The sequence below is a fragment of the Nicotiana sylvestris genome, chromosome 12, assembly GCF_000393655.2.
Source record: "Nicotiana sylvestris chromosome 12, ASM39365v2, whole genome shotgun sequence".
NCBI classification, from domain to species: Eukaryota; Viridiplantae; Streptophyta; class Magnoliopsida; order Solanales; family Solanaceae; genus Nicotiana; species Nicotiana sylvestris.
In genome coordinates, this window is record NC_091068.1 from 15,046,497 (window position 1) to 15,060,005 (window position 13,509).

At 36.0% G+C, this 13,509-nt stretch overlaps 2 protein-coding genes across 2 annotated transcripts; both read left to right on the plus strand.

Moving 5' to 3' along the window:
• The first annotated feature begins 1,518 nt into the window (after positions 1–1,518).
• LOC104221728 (aspartic proteinase CDR1-like) lies at positions 1,519–3,050 on the plus strand. The gene has a single exon (XM_009772847.2). The coding sequence runs from the start codon at positions 1,531–1,533 to the stop codon at positions 2,881–2,883; it is 1,353 nt and encodes a 450-aa protein (XP_009771149.1). The 5' UTR covers positions 1,519–1,530; the 3' UTR covers positions 2,884–3,050.
• An 8,183-nt stretch (positions 3,051–11,233) lies between these two features.
• On the plus strand, positions 11,234–12,577 carry LOC104221726 (aspartic proteinase CDR1-like). Its single transcript, XM_009772846.2, has one exon. The coding sequence runs from the start codon at positions 11,234–11,236 to the stop codon at positions 12,575–12,577; it is 1,344 nt and encodes a 447-aa protein (XP_009771148.1).
• The last annotated feature ends 932 nt before the right edge of the window (positions 12,578–13,509 follow it).

Genomic DNA, 13,509 nt, shown 5'->3' on the forward strand with positions numbered 1-13,509 from the left:
ACCTCATAATTTGGCACTTAGCAAAAATTATTTTTCTCCATTAATTAGAGATTTTGGAAAAATAGGATAGCAATATCTAAAAAATAAACATAAAAATAACTAATTGGAGAATCGTACCTGAAGCAACGACGCCGCAACAAAAATATATAGAGAAATTAACTACAATCATACATATAAAATCCCGAAATAAAATTAAAAAATATATAGAAAGGAAACCTAAATAAATCCAGAATCATACCTGCGAATTACAATTCTCTTTTGGTACCAATAAACGAAACAAAACTGCAAAATAGATAGGAAATCAAGTAAATTTAACTTGCAAGTCCTTATCTTGAACTTAGGTGCGTACGTTACTTTAGCATTGCGCAACAACTGAAAGACCTGCCATTTACAACCACAAACAAGCAAAAGATATAAATCAATTAGGGGGGAAAAATCGCATAAGTTGGATAACAAAAATCTATTAATACTTAAAAGTATTGATTAATGAATGAATGAGTTACGCAGAAATATATTTTCTTTATATAACTTGTTTATACTATGTTAGACAGTTATTAGGAGTAAGAGATTTCTTGCGTAAAAATCAATCAATTTCCTTGTATAACCTTAGAAGTATTAATTAATTAATAAATACAAGGAAATAATAATAAAGCTTTTATAAATCAAAGATACAATGTATGTAGTATTAATTAATTAATAAATACAAGGAAATAATAATAAAGCTTTTATAAATCAAAGATACAATGTATGTACAAATTAGGACTCGTACATAGTTAAAATAGGAAAATGTTTAGTAACATATATTTTAGTCGATTTCAAACTCTTAAATATATGTAATAATTAAATTACTATTTTGCCTAGTGTGAAATTTATTTTTGAAGGGTAAAAAAGGCGAACGACATTTCGCTAAGGGCCTTCGTGCTTTTAATATAATATAGATATAGATATAGATACAACATTTTAGTCTCCCTCAAATAAATGGTCAAAATCTGTTGGATTATATTTTTGTTTGTTCTTATTGTTTTATCAATAAAAATCAACCATCTCTTGGTGATTTTAATTCAAATGGAAAAACAAGATCTTTTTTACCGGCTGACCAAAAGTAATATATCAAACTACTCATAAATAGAACCATTTCTCACATTAGATGTATTATCTTAAATGATTGTCGTGTTTTATTTCAAACTAAAGCTAAACTATTAATGCCAATTGAATTAATGCCTAGTATTACACATGGTGTGAATGGAAAAATATGGTAAAAATGATTATTTAAATGAATCTTTTTTTTTTTTTTAATATAGTCTCTTAATCTCGCCTCTTCTATGGAAAATGAAGCTCTGCATTTGGTATATCTTCTAAGATTTCGTCCAAATTTGTTTAATTGATATGCATTCCCAAAAATCCCATATTTCCCTCGACTTTCCATATTCTTACATGCATTTTCCCACTCTTATATTTTACCTATAAATTGGTAATAATATTTAGCTTTTTTTTCCCATCATTTCTAATACCATTTCTACTCTCATAGTCATGAAAATGAATACTAAAGCTAGTACTCTCTTTCCTACATTTGTCTTCTTAGCTATTTTTCACCTTTCTTTGGTTTTTTGTCGCAAAATAATAAGCAATTGTGATGGAAGTGGCTTCACTCTTGATCTTATCCATCGCGATTCTCCTCTTTCGCCTTACTACAACCCATCAATTACTCATTCAAAACGCCTACGAAACGCCTTCCTTCGATCATTTTCAAGGGAATCTTTTTTCAAGAAAAGTAATGATACAATCCAATCGGATATTATTCCGATCCCAGGAGAATATCTCATGAAAATTTCCATTGGAACTCCACCATTTGAAATTGTAGCCATAGCTGATACTGGTAGTGACTTAACATGGACACAATGTAAGCCTTGCACTAATTGTTTCAAACAAACAGCCCCTATTTTTGATTCCAGAAAAAGCTCTACATATAAAACCATAGGGTGTAATGCTGAAGAATGTGCATTACTAGGGACTTCTTCTTGTGTTAGAGGAAATATTTGTGAATATCAAATGAGTTATGGTGACCAATCACAAACTATTGGTGATCTTGCTTTTGAAAAATTCACATTTCCTTCTACTTCTGGAAATAATGTTTCCATTCCTAATGTTGTGTTTGGTTGTGGTCATGACAATAGTGGCACATTCAATAATTATACTTCTGGTATTATTGGCTTAGGTGGTGGTGAAGTCTCAATTGTCAACCAATTGGATAAACAAATCAAAGGGAAATTCTCTTATTGTTTAATCCCAATAGAATTACAATCATCTATTTCCAATGCCACAAGTCACATCAACTTTGGTAATAGTGCCACTGTATCTGGTCGTGACGTCGTTTCAACTCCCCTGATAAAAAAAGAACCGTCCACGTTCTACTATCTAAATTTGGAAGGTATCACCGTTGGGAATAAGAGGGTGGAATTCAAATCTTCCAACCTTGCTTCTTCTAATGCTTTTGATGGTGATGAAGGTAACATTATAATTGATTCTGGTACGACGTTGACTTTTTTACCTAATGATTTTTACTTGAATTTGGAGTCGATATTGTTGGAATCGATCAATGCTACTAGGATTGATGATCCTTCGGGCACTTTTGGTATCTGTTACGAGTCTAAGAATGGTACTATTGATGCTCCCAAAATTGTCGCGCATTTTACTGATGCAGATTTAGTGTTGGCGCCTTCGAGCACTTTTGCAGAAGTAGAGGAAGGTTTGGTTTGTCTTACATTAGTACCAGCAGAGCAAATTGCTATTTTTGGAAACTTGGCACAGGCCAATTTCCTAATTGGATATGATCTTGTTGATAACAAAGTCTCTTTCAAGCCTACAGATTGCACTAAGTACTAAAGATTTAGTTAAAGGTTGAAAAATTATGTAATGAATTTGGCTTGGCTAGGTAGTGTTATTTTATATATCTTCTACGTTTGTTGGTCGATCTTTTAATGTCATTTTCAGTTTCAAATGTTGTTGATCAATTCTTATGACTTATATTTACTTCAGTCTGATGCTTACTAATGGAGACCTTTTTATTGTGTTCATTGAGCAGTTATTGTTAATTAGTCTTTATGTTCAATGATCTTGTCTGATTTCGAAAGCATTTTTATATGTCAAAATGTTGATCTTAGACAAGCTAGTCGAGCTTTTTCTACTCCATACTTTTTGAGGGTTTGATAGGGTTGATCTTAGACGGTTAGGGGTTAAGGTTGAGTCCACACTATCCTTTCTGTTTATCATAGTCTCGGACCTTAATTACTGGTTATTGTTATGCATATCATCTATTTTATGGTTTTTATGCTTCTATTACTATTTTTATAATTTCTGCTGACGTTACTGATGAATTGTGTCTTTTTGTTTTATGCTTTCCCTTAATTTATGGTTTCCCTTAATTTTGCTACTTATTTCCAACTTCCAGGTAGCACTGGTGTACATAAAATCTGCAAAAATTAAAGTTTATTCTTGCTACTTTATTGTTTTACAAATACTGTTGGGTTCATGTGAATTATTTTCAGTCACTCCAGCCATTCAGATAGACAAGAGACGTAGGCACCTTGTTTCAAGTGACCTTGTTTCAAGTGATATTACGTGATACCGCTTCATTGATTTTTTTTTTTTGTAATTATGTATAAATAATAAATAAAATTAAAATACTGAGTATAAATATAAAAATGAAACCACTTGCCGTTACAACATTTTTTCCATTTGTTCACTTTTAAAATATTGATACCGCTTACAAAACCACCGCAGATAGATATGTGCATTGTTTTGTCCAAAGCTACTTGGATTTGAATTTTAGTGATACATAGCCTTGAGTGTATGTCTAGCAATCATAGTAACGATTATAATTCAATGATACACACATTGCAGCAACGTCCAACGTGGCAGCTGACTTGGCGGTTGAGTAGGATTATATGGAAGTTAGCTGAGTAGGATTATTTGAAAGTTAGTTGTCGTGAAAAGTAGTTAGTTGCAATTCTCTATTTTTCAGCTTGTTTTCAACTTCATTTTAATTCCCATTTGTATAAGTAGTGAATTGTAATAGATGGAAGATTATTCTGAATAGAAAATACTGATTTCCCATCTCTCTTCTCTCTCTGGTCTCTCTCTCTCTCTCTCTCCTCTTTTCCTCTAATTCCCTTCTTTGTTCCTTCTTCTTCTTCCTTCATTTCACTGTCTATCGCAACTTGATACCTTATTGGTATCAATTGGTATCAAAGCTAATCGATTCCGATGGGACCACGACGAGCTATAGATGAGATTCAAGGTGTTCCAGCCGCTAATCTTTAGGAACAATATGAGGATTTAGCAGCTCAGCAATTGGATCTATGAGCTTACATGGATCAGATGCATCAGAAGCTTAAGGAAGACATGGACCGCGGGCAAATTGAGCTCGTTCAGTTGGTTAGTGCTCTTAGAAGCTCATTCGAAGGAACGCATTTGTATCAGCAAGCGAAGGATGGTAGCTCCACTTCCATAGATCGAATTCACACTGCTGCACCAGGTCAGGGCATTTTAGGCCCAAATCCTCAATATGTTGCTAATAATCGCAATCACAATCTGGTATTTCCTCGTTTTAATGGTGAAAACTTAAAAAAATTGGTTGTATCGAATTGAACGGTATTTTGCTATGGATAATACCCCCCCTTAATGAACGAGTAAGGTTAGTGGCGATGAATCTAGATGATGAAGCTTTGGCTTGACATCAAGCTTTTTTAAAATGTAGAGGTAATATGGTTTACCTGAATGGGAGGAATACTTGGTTGTGTTGGTTGAAACATTTGGGGATGAGTTTGTTGATCTCATGCTTGAGTTGAAGCAACTGAAACAAACTGGTTCAGTGAGGGAATTTCAATTTACTTTTGATAGGTTTGTTTTACAGTGTAGTTTATCAGTAGATCAAGCTATATCCTGCTTCTTAGGGGGATTGAAGGAGGAGCTAGTTAATCCTATTATGATGCATGAACCCAAAACACTCTCAAAAACCTATAGCCAGACTTGCTAAAGCTACCTTAGCAACTAATGCTCGCACCATGAAACATCTTCTTGTACCCTATCCATATACCAACAGAAAACCTTCTTATGAATTGCACCCTGCCAAAAGTCCTATCCAACAGTCCTTACCTACCAACAAATCCTGCCTCCTTCCAATACTTCCAACTCCAAAAATAGGAGAATGATTTCACCAGCTGAGATGTAGGCCAAAGGGGCTCAGGGGTTATGTTATTTCTGTAATGATAAGTATACACCTGGACGTAGGTGATCCTTACCTAAGAAGATGTTCATTATGGATCTAGAATATCCTGAGGGTGTGATAGAGTAGGATCCTGTTAAGTCGGAAGGGACTTCACTAACTGAGGAATGGACTGTGCCAAATGGAGACCCTCCCTTGATCTCCTTATGTGCTCTAAGTAGTCTTAAGGGGGCTCAAACTATCCATGTCATTGGTTATAATAATAAAAGACCTATTCATATACTGTTAGCTGGTGGAAGTACCCATAATTTCATTGATGTTGAGTCTGCACAAAGGTTGGGGTGTCATATTTCCCCAACTAAGCTGGGCTATATCAGTTTGGGCAACAATACAATGGAGGCTACTTCTGGTATAGTAAGGGATTTCCAATGGATGTTACAGGGAACTACATATACATCAGATTTGATTGCCTTCCCTGTTGGGAAGTATGACTTGGTTTTGGGGGGCCTATGGATGAAAACATTGGGTCCTGTTACTATGGATTACATTGAGCTTACTATGTCCTTTAACTACCAAGGCAAACATCATGTGTTGATGGGAGTCACTAAAAACTGCAAGCTTTCAAGCTCTAAGGCTATCAATAAGAGCTGCAGTGAAGAGGTCCAATTCTTTATGTTGCAAGTGGTTTCTCCTATGACTGTGAGAGAGTGTAACAACCACCTTAATGCTCTTCACTTGCCTGTTGATGAGCCTCTGCCAGATACCCTTCCGGAGCTGCTTGGACAGTATCAAATGCTCTTTAGAGAACCCACAGCTTTGCCTCCTCAGAGGGGAGTTTTTGATCATAGAATTCCTCTACAAGAAGGGACTAAACCAATTAACATCAGACCCTACAGATACTCTTCTATGAAGAAATATATTATTGAGAAACTTGTGTTGGAAAAGTTACAACAAGGTGTTATCCAATATAGCAATAGCCCTTTTTCTTCATCAATGGTTCTAGTGGGGAAGAAGGATGGATCATGGAGGTTGTGTGTTGATTATAGGGAGCTAAATCAATGCACAATTAAGGACAAATTTCCTATTCATATCATTGATGACCTTTTAGATGAACTTACTGGAGCTACGGTCTTTTCTAAAATTGATCTAAGGTCAGAATACCATCAGATTAGGATGGTACCTGAGGACATTCCAAAAATTGCTTTCAAGACTCACTCAGGCCATTATGAATACATTGTTATACCATTTGGTTTGACAAATGCCCCTTCTACATTTCAATATCTTATGAATCATTTGTTCCAACAGTTTCTAAGAAAGTTTGTATTGGTCTTCTTTGATGATATTTTGGTTTATAGTATGCACCTGCAGGATCATGTACAACATCTCCAACAAGTATTTGAAGTCATGAAATCTAACATTCTATTAGCTAAACACTCTAAATGTGTTTTTGGAGTGGCAAAAGTGGAATACTTGGGTCATTTTATCTCTGTTGCAGGTGTTTCAACTGATCCAAAGAAAATCTTGGTTGTTCAACAATGGCCTGTGCCTACTACTCTGAAGTAACTCAGAGGTTTTCTTGGTCTTGCTGGGTATTATAGGAAGTTTATCAAGAATTATGGTCTTATTAGCCAACATCTCACTGAATTACTCAAGAAGGATAGCTTCAAATGGTCCTCCAGCGCTGAGCAGACATTCATTGCTCTTAAGAAGGCATTAACCACTGCTCCTGTCCTAGCCTTGACCAACTATTCTACCCCATTTTTGGTTGAAACTGATGCTAGTGGCATGGGTATTGGGGATGTTCTTATGCAGGAAGGTCATCCTGTGGCCTTTATCAGCAAAGGTTTGGCCCCTAGACATGCTGCTCTTTCTGTTTATAAGAGGGAACTTCTGGCACTTGTTTTTGCTGTAAGCAAGTGGTCTCATTACCTCATGGGATAGCATTTCATTATACGAACTGACCAGAATGCTTTGAAATATCTACTTGAGTAGAAAACTCATACAGATTCTCAAATCAATTGGATAGCCAAGCTTTTACCCTTTGATTTTGAAATCTAATATAAGAAGGGCAGGGAGAATATAGTTGTTGATTCCTTATCAAGGGTTCAAGGTGCTGAACTAATGTCATTGTTGGTTTCTTCTGTTTCCACTGAATTGTGGGAAGAAATCACAGCCATCTGGTCTTCTGATCCTGAGCTAAGCTCCCTAATTTTGTCCTTACAACAGGCCCCTCAGAAACATTTCACCTGGATTAACCATCAACTTAGAAGAAAGGGGAAGTTGGTGATTGGTAATAATGTTGCTTTGAGAACTAAGTTGCTTATCTTATGGTATTCAACCCCCACGGGTGGCCACTCTGGGTTAGATGCCACCACCAGGAAGGTGCTCACTTATTTTTATTGGAAGGGCATCATAAAAGACAGTGCAAACTTTATTCTTAATTATACTACCTTCCAAAGGAACAAGTATGATGCATCAGCCTCTCCTGGCCTTCTTAAACCTCTTCCTATTCCTCCCTTACCTTGGACTGACATTACCATGGACTTATTGAGGGTCTTCCAAAGTCCAAAGTTAAGACAGTCATTTGGGTCATAGTTGATCGTTTAACCAAGTATGGTCACTTCATTGCTCTCACTCACCCATACACTGCCCAAACCTTGGTTCCTATCTTTTTGGATAACATTTTTAAACTACATGGGTTCCCTGCTTCAATTACCAGTGATCGAGACCACATCTTTATCATCTCCTTTTGGAAAGAGTTCCTTACAACTCAAGGCATTACCTTGCAGACTTCTACTGCTTACCATCCTCAAACGGATAGTCAGAGTGAGGTGCTCAATAGGTGCCTTGAAACTTATTTGAGGTGTTTTTGCACTGACTCCCCTACAGATTGGTCTTCCTTCTTACCCTTAGCTGAATGGTGGTACAACTCCACTCCACACTCCTCCATTAAAACCTCTCCCTTTGAACTTTTACATGGCTATCCTCCCCCCTTACACCTATCCTTCCTTCCTGGTGATATTGAGTCTTCTTCTGTTGAGGACGTCTTACTCGCAAGAGAATTCAAACTTCAAATGGCCAAGTTTCATTTGCATAGGGCTCAGCAACGAATGAAAGCTCAAGCTGATGCTCATCGATCTGATAAGAGCTTCAATATTGGGGATTGGGTATTTGTTAAGTTACAACCTTATCGACAGTCCTCCTTAGCTGGTTCTACTTATCACAAGCTCACCTCTCGTTACTTTGGCCCCTATTCCATTGTTGAAAAGAATGGTGTTGTTGCCTATAATCTCTTGTTACCTCCTGAGGTTCTTATCCATCCCACCTTTCACATTTCCCAGCTCAAACTCTGCCATTCTCTTCCTTCCGAAATTATTCATCCACCTGTCCTTGACCTTTCCAACCATCTTTGTCCAGTTCTTGAGGCTATTCTTGCTCGTCGTTTGATCAAAAGGGGAAACAAGGTTGTTGCTCAGTGCCTTGTCAAATGATCCAACTTAGATGCTTCTTATGCCACCTGGGAATTGGCTTCTGCCTTTCGTACTTATTTCCCAGATTTCACCCTTGAGGATAAGGGTGATCTTCAACAAGGGGGTATTGATACACGCATTGCAGCAACGTCCAACGTGGCAGCTGACTTGGCGGTTGAGTAGGATTATATGGAAGTTAGTTGAGTAGGATTATTTGAAAGTTAGTTGGCGTGAAAAGTAGTTAGTTGCAATTCTCTATTTTTCAGCTTGTTTTCAACTTCATTTTAATTCCCATTTGTATAAGTCGTGAATTGTAATAGATGGAAGATTATTCTGAATAGAAAATACTGATTTCCCATCTCTCTTCTCTCTCTGATCTCTCTCTCCTCTTTTCCTCTATTTCCCTTCTCTGTTCCTTCTTCTTCTTCCTTCATTTCACTGTCTATCGCAATTTGATACCTTATCGGTATCATTCAATTTATAGTCTTCTTTATTTATGAGATCACAAATACATGTTTCGCTTTGTACCAATTTGAAAATTAAGCCTATGGAATAGAATATTTATGGCATCTTTGATACTATAAATTGGTGAAATTGGATATATTCACCAGCACAGTATGTAGCGCAATCATTGCTGGAATTACTCGGATTTCCAACGCCCGTTTTAGTCAAAACCCCCAGTATATTGACAATTTACTCCGGAAATCATCGGGAGAAATTCAAAAATAGCCAGATTTACGAGTGGTTATTCAAAAATAGCCACAAGTCATCGAAATTTAGCCACTTTTCATGTAAAAATAAATCTGAACGAAAACACTATTCAAAATACGGAAAATACTCCAGCATAATATACTGGAATTCCAGTATAATATACTCGAACTCTAATATAATATACTGGGTTCCAACATACTTTGCTGGAAATCCAGTATAATATACTGGAGTTCCAGCAAAGTATACTGAAACTCCAAACTCCAGTATACTGGAGATCCAGCAAAATATACTGGAACTCCAGTATTATACTGGCACAGTAAAGTATACCGGTGCAGCATAATATGCTGGAAGTTCATACACACGTGTACCGAACTCCAGTATATTATGTTGGACCGGTCTCTGTTGCAGCAAAATAGTGGCTATTTTTTAATGACTTGTCACACGTTGGCTATTTTTGAATGACCAGTCCGAAAACTGGCTAGCCCGTACTATTTTGACGAAAGCATCCGTCGGAAGAATGGAGTGTTGCGCAAGAGGTAAAAATGGACAGCCCGATACATACAGTATCTCGCATTCATGCAAGATCCGAGGAAGGCTGCACGGCTAGGAGTGTTACGCAAGAGGTGTTTGAGAAAAATGATAACATCAGGGGCACTACTTTTCGCCGTGACACCTCTTCGTCAAAAAAATTAATTAGATATGTGTATAAATTTAATAAGCAAAATAAAAATATTGGTATAAATATAAAAATAATACTGTTTTTTTCTTTCTGAATTCGCTTAAGAAAAATTCTCTATACGCCATTGTTGGGAATAACGGCATTGAAATTAGTGTGTGGAGATTTTTCAGTAACAAATAGTGAAGACTTCAATGCTATAATCAAGAAGGAAAGGAAGAGAAGAGATGACCAAGACTTGAAAGACTACTGAAGAAGAAAGTATCATTCGAAAAAGGGTTAGACTTCTTGGACAAACTTGAATGTATTTTCTTGGAAAGAAGAGGAAGAAAGGGAAAATTTGTTTAATTATTATTATTTTTCATTAAAGGTTAATAAGTTAAATTATTTTTTGCTAAAAATCAAAATAATGTAAGAGTAATATAGCAAATTATAAAAGAAGTTATTGTTATAAAATCAAATCTGGAGAAAGCTTTCTAAAATCATACATTTTTTTTATGAGTATCTAGTTGTATTTCCAAAGAAAGTTAAATAATTAATGTCTAGAAAGTCAGTGTATTATACCCTTCGGGGTTGCCCAGTTTTTCTGGGATCGAATCCCCCCTCAATGCCTTTTGGGTTGAGCTTGGCGTACAGGTTTTTGCCTAGTGCGATTTACATCCCCTATGTGATTTGCAGGCTATTACATATGGGGAGGTTTAACCAGTGTGTACAAAGTGCTCATCCAAAGGACAAAGAATGTGGCAGAGATAGTAACGGCTGCGAATTTCTCCCTCTTACCAAAAAAAAGTCAGTGTATTATATTATACACATTCTTACTGGAAAATATAAAAGGAATAAAAAGGAGTATATCACACGAATCTTCTTAGATATAGTAGTTCCTTCAATTTTATAATTATATATCCATTTCATTTATGGAAAGTGAAACTCAACTTTCCAAAATGTTGCATTTCATAATCTTGTATTTAATAATTGTATCAAGAACTCACCTTTTCCACTGCCCCACCAATACACTCCCACTTTCCATTTTTTTGACTTTCCATATTAATCTTAACATACAAAATTTTACCTATAAAATGCTACCAACAATGTCTCCTCCCCATCATTTCTCATTATTATCCAAAATCTTGTCAACTCTCCAAATATCTAGCCATGAAGATTAATACTAAATCTTTCAATCTTGTTCCTACATTGGTCTTTTTAGCTTTGTTTCATCTTTCTTTGGTTTCGTGCAATAAATCCATAGGCAGCCATAGTGCAAATGGTTTCACTCTTGATCTCATCCATCGTGATTCTCCTCTTTCACCGTTGTACAATCCGTCAAACGCTCCATATGACCGTCTCCAAAACGCCTTCCAACGGTCATTTTCTCGAGCTTCTTTCTTCAAGAAAAACTCCATTAATACAATCCAATCGACTATTGTCCCAATCCCAAGTGAATACCTTATGAAAATCTCTATCGGAACTCCAGCAATAGATACCCTTGCCATTGCTGACACTGGTAGTGACTTAACATGGATACAATGTGAGCCTTGTGTTGAATGTTTCAAGCAAATGGCACCTATTTTTAATCCCAAAAATAGCTCTTCTTACAAAACAATTGGTTGCAAAGAAAAAATATGTCAAGAAGTAGGATCTTCTGCATGTAAAAATAACATATGTGGTTATGAAGTGACTTATGGTGACCATTCTGAAACTAGTGGTGATCTTTCTAGTGAAACTTTCACATTTGCTTCTAATTCTAGTCAAAATGTCTCAATTCCTAATATCATCTTTGGTTGTGGACATGACAATGGTGGCACATTCCCAAACACCACTTCTGGCATTATTGGCTTAGGTGGTGGCACTGTCTCAATTGTCAACCAAATGAATCAAGAAATCAAAGGGAAATTCTCTTACTGTTTAATTCCATTGGAATCATCATCAACTAATTCCAATGCAACTAGTCACATCAACTTTGGCGACAGTGCTATTGTAACTGGTCCTGGCGTCGTTTCAACTCCCTTGATAAAAAGCGAAGAGACAGAAACATTCTACTTTCTAACTTTAGAAGGTATCACCGTTGGGAATAAGACTTTGCCATTCAAATATTCTTCTAAACTCAGTTCCAACGATCAAGGTAACATTATAATTGATTCAGGTACGACACTTACGCTTCTCCCTTTCGAGTTTTACTCTGATTTGGAAAAACAATTGGTGGCTTCGATAAATGCTACTAGGAAGGACGATCCATCAGGACTTTTTAAGGTATGTTACGAGTCTAAGAATGGCACTATCGATGCTCCCAAACTTGTCGCACATTTTACGAATGCAGATGTAGAGTTGTCGCCAATAAACACATTTACACAAGTGGCTGAAGGTTTGGTTTGTTTTACAATATTGCCAGAGGTGGATATTGCTATTTTTGGGAACTTGGCACAGAGGAATTTCTTAATTGGATATGATCTTGTGGCTAAAAAAGTTTCCTTTTTGCCTACTGATTGTACTAAGCATTAAGGGTTTACAGTAAAAGCTGTGGATAGGGGGTGACAAGTTATACATGTAATGAATTTGGCTTGGTTAGCTAGTATTCTTTTATTCCCCCTTTGTTTGCTGGTCTTTTAATGTTGTTAGCAATACTACAGGTATTGTCAATTCTTGGAAACTTATATGTGCTTAAAAGATTGAGAATGTGTTCAATGAGCACTTATTTTTTGTCTCCATATTTTGTTTATATTTTTCTTGTTTAAATCTTATTATATATGAGTGAAGAAATTAGTCAAATAATATATGATCAATCCAACTCATTCAAATTTGGATGGGTTGGGTTGGTTTGGACTTCTTGCTAGAGGAGAAATTCAAAAATAGCTAGATTTACCCGTAGTAATTGAAAAATAGTCACAGTTTCAAAAGTAACCGAAATTTAGTTACTTTTTATGTAAAGATATTTGAACGAAAACATTGTTTAAAATTCAAAAAATATTCCAGTATAATATACTGGACTTCCAACATAATATATTGGAGTTCCAGTATAATATACTGGGCTTCCAACATAATATACTGGAGTTCCAGTATAGTATACTGGTCCAGCATAATATGCTGGAAGTCCATACACAGGTGCTCCAATCTCCAGTATATTATGCTGGAATTTTCTGTGTGTTTAAGTTCCAGCATAATATGCTGGAAGTTCATATACGGGTGCACCAATCTCCAATATATTATGCTGGAACTTTCCGTGTTGCAGTAAAATAGTGGCTATTTTTCAATGACTTTACAAATGTTGGCTATTTTTCAATTACATGTCCGAAAACTGACTAGTCTGTGCTATTTTCACTCTTGCTAGTGTGTTGATTCTCATGGCAAAATGTGAAAAATACAAAAAGGAGTAACTAATGACATAAAAGTAATTTTTAGATATGGAGGATCCAGTATATAATATTTATGGCTTC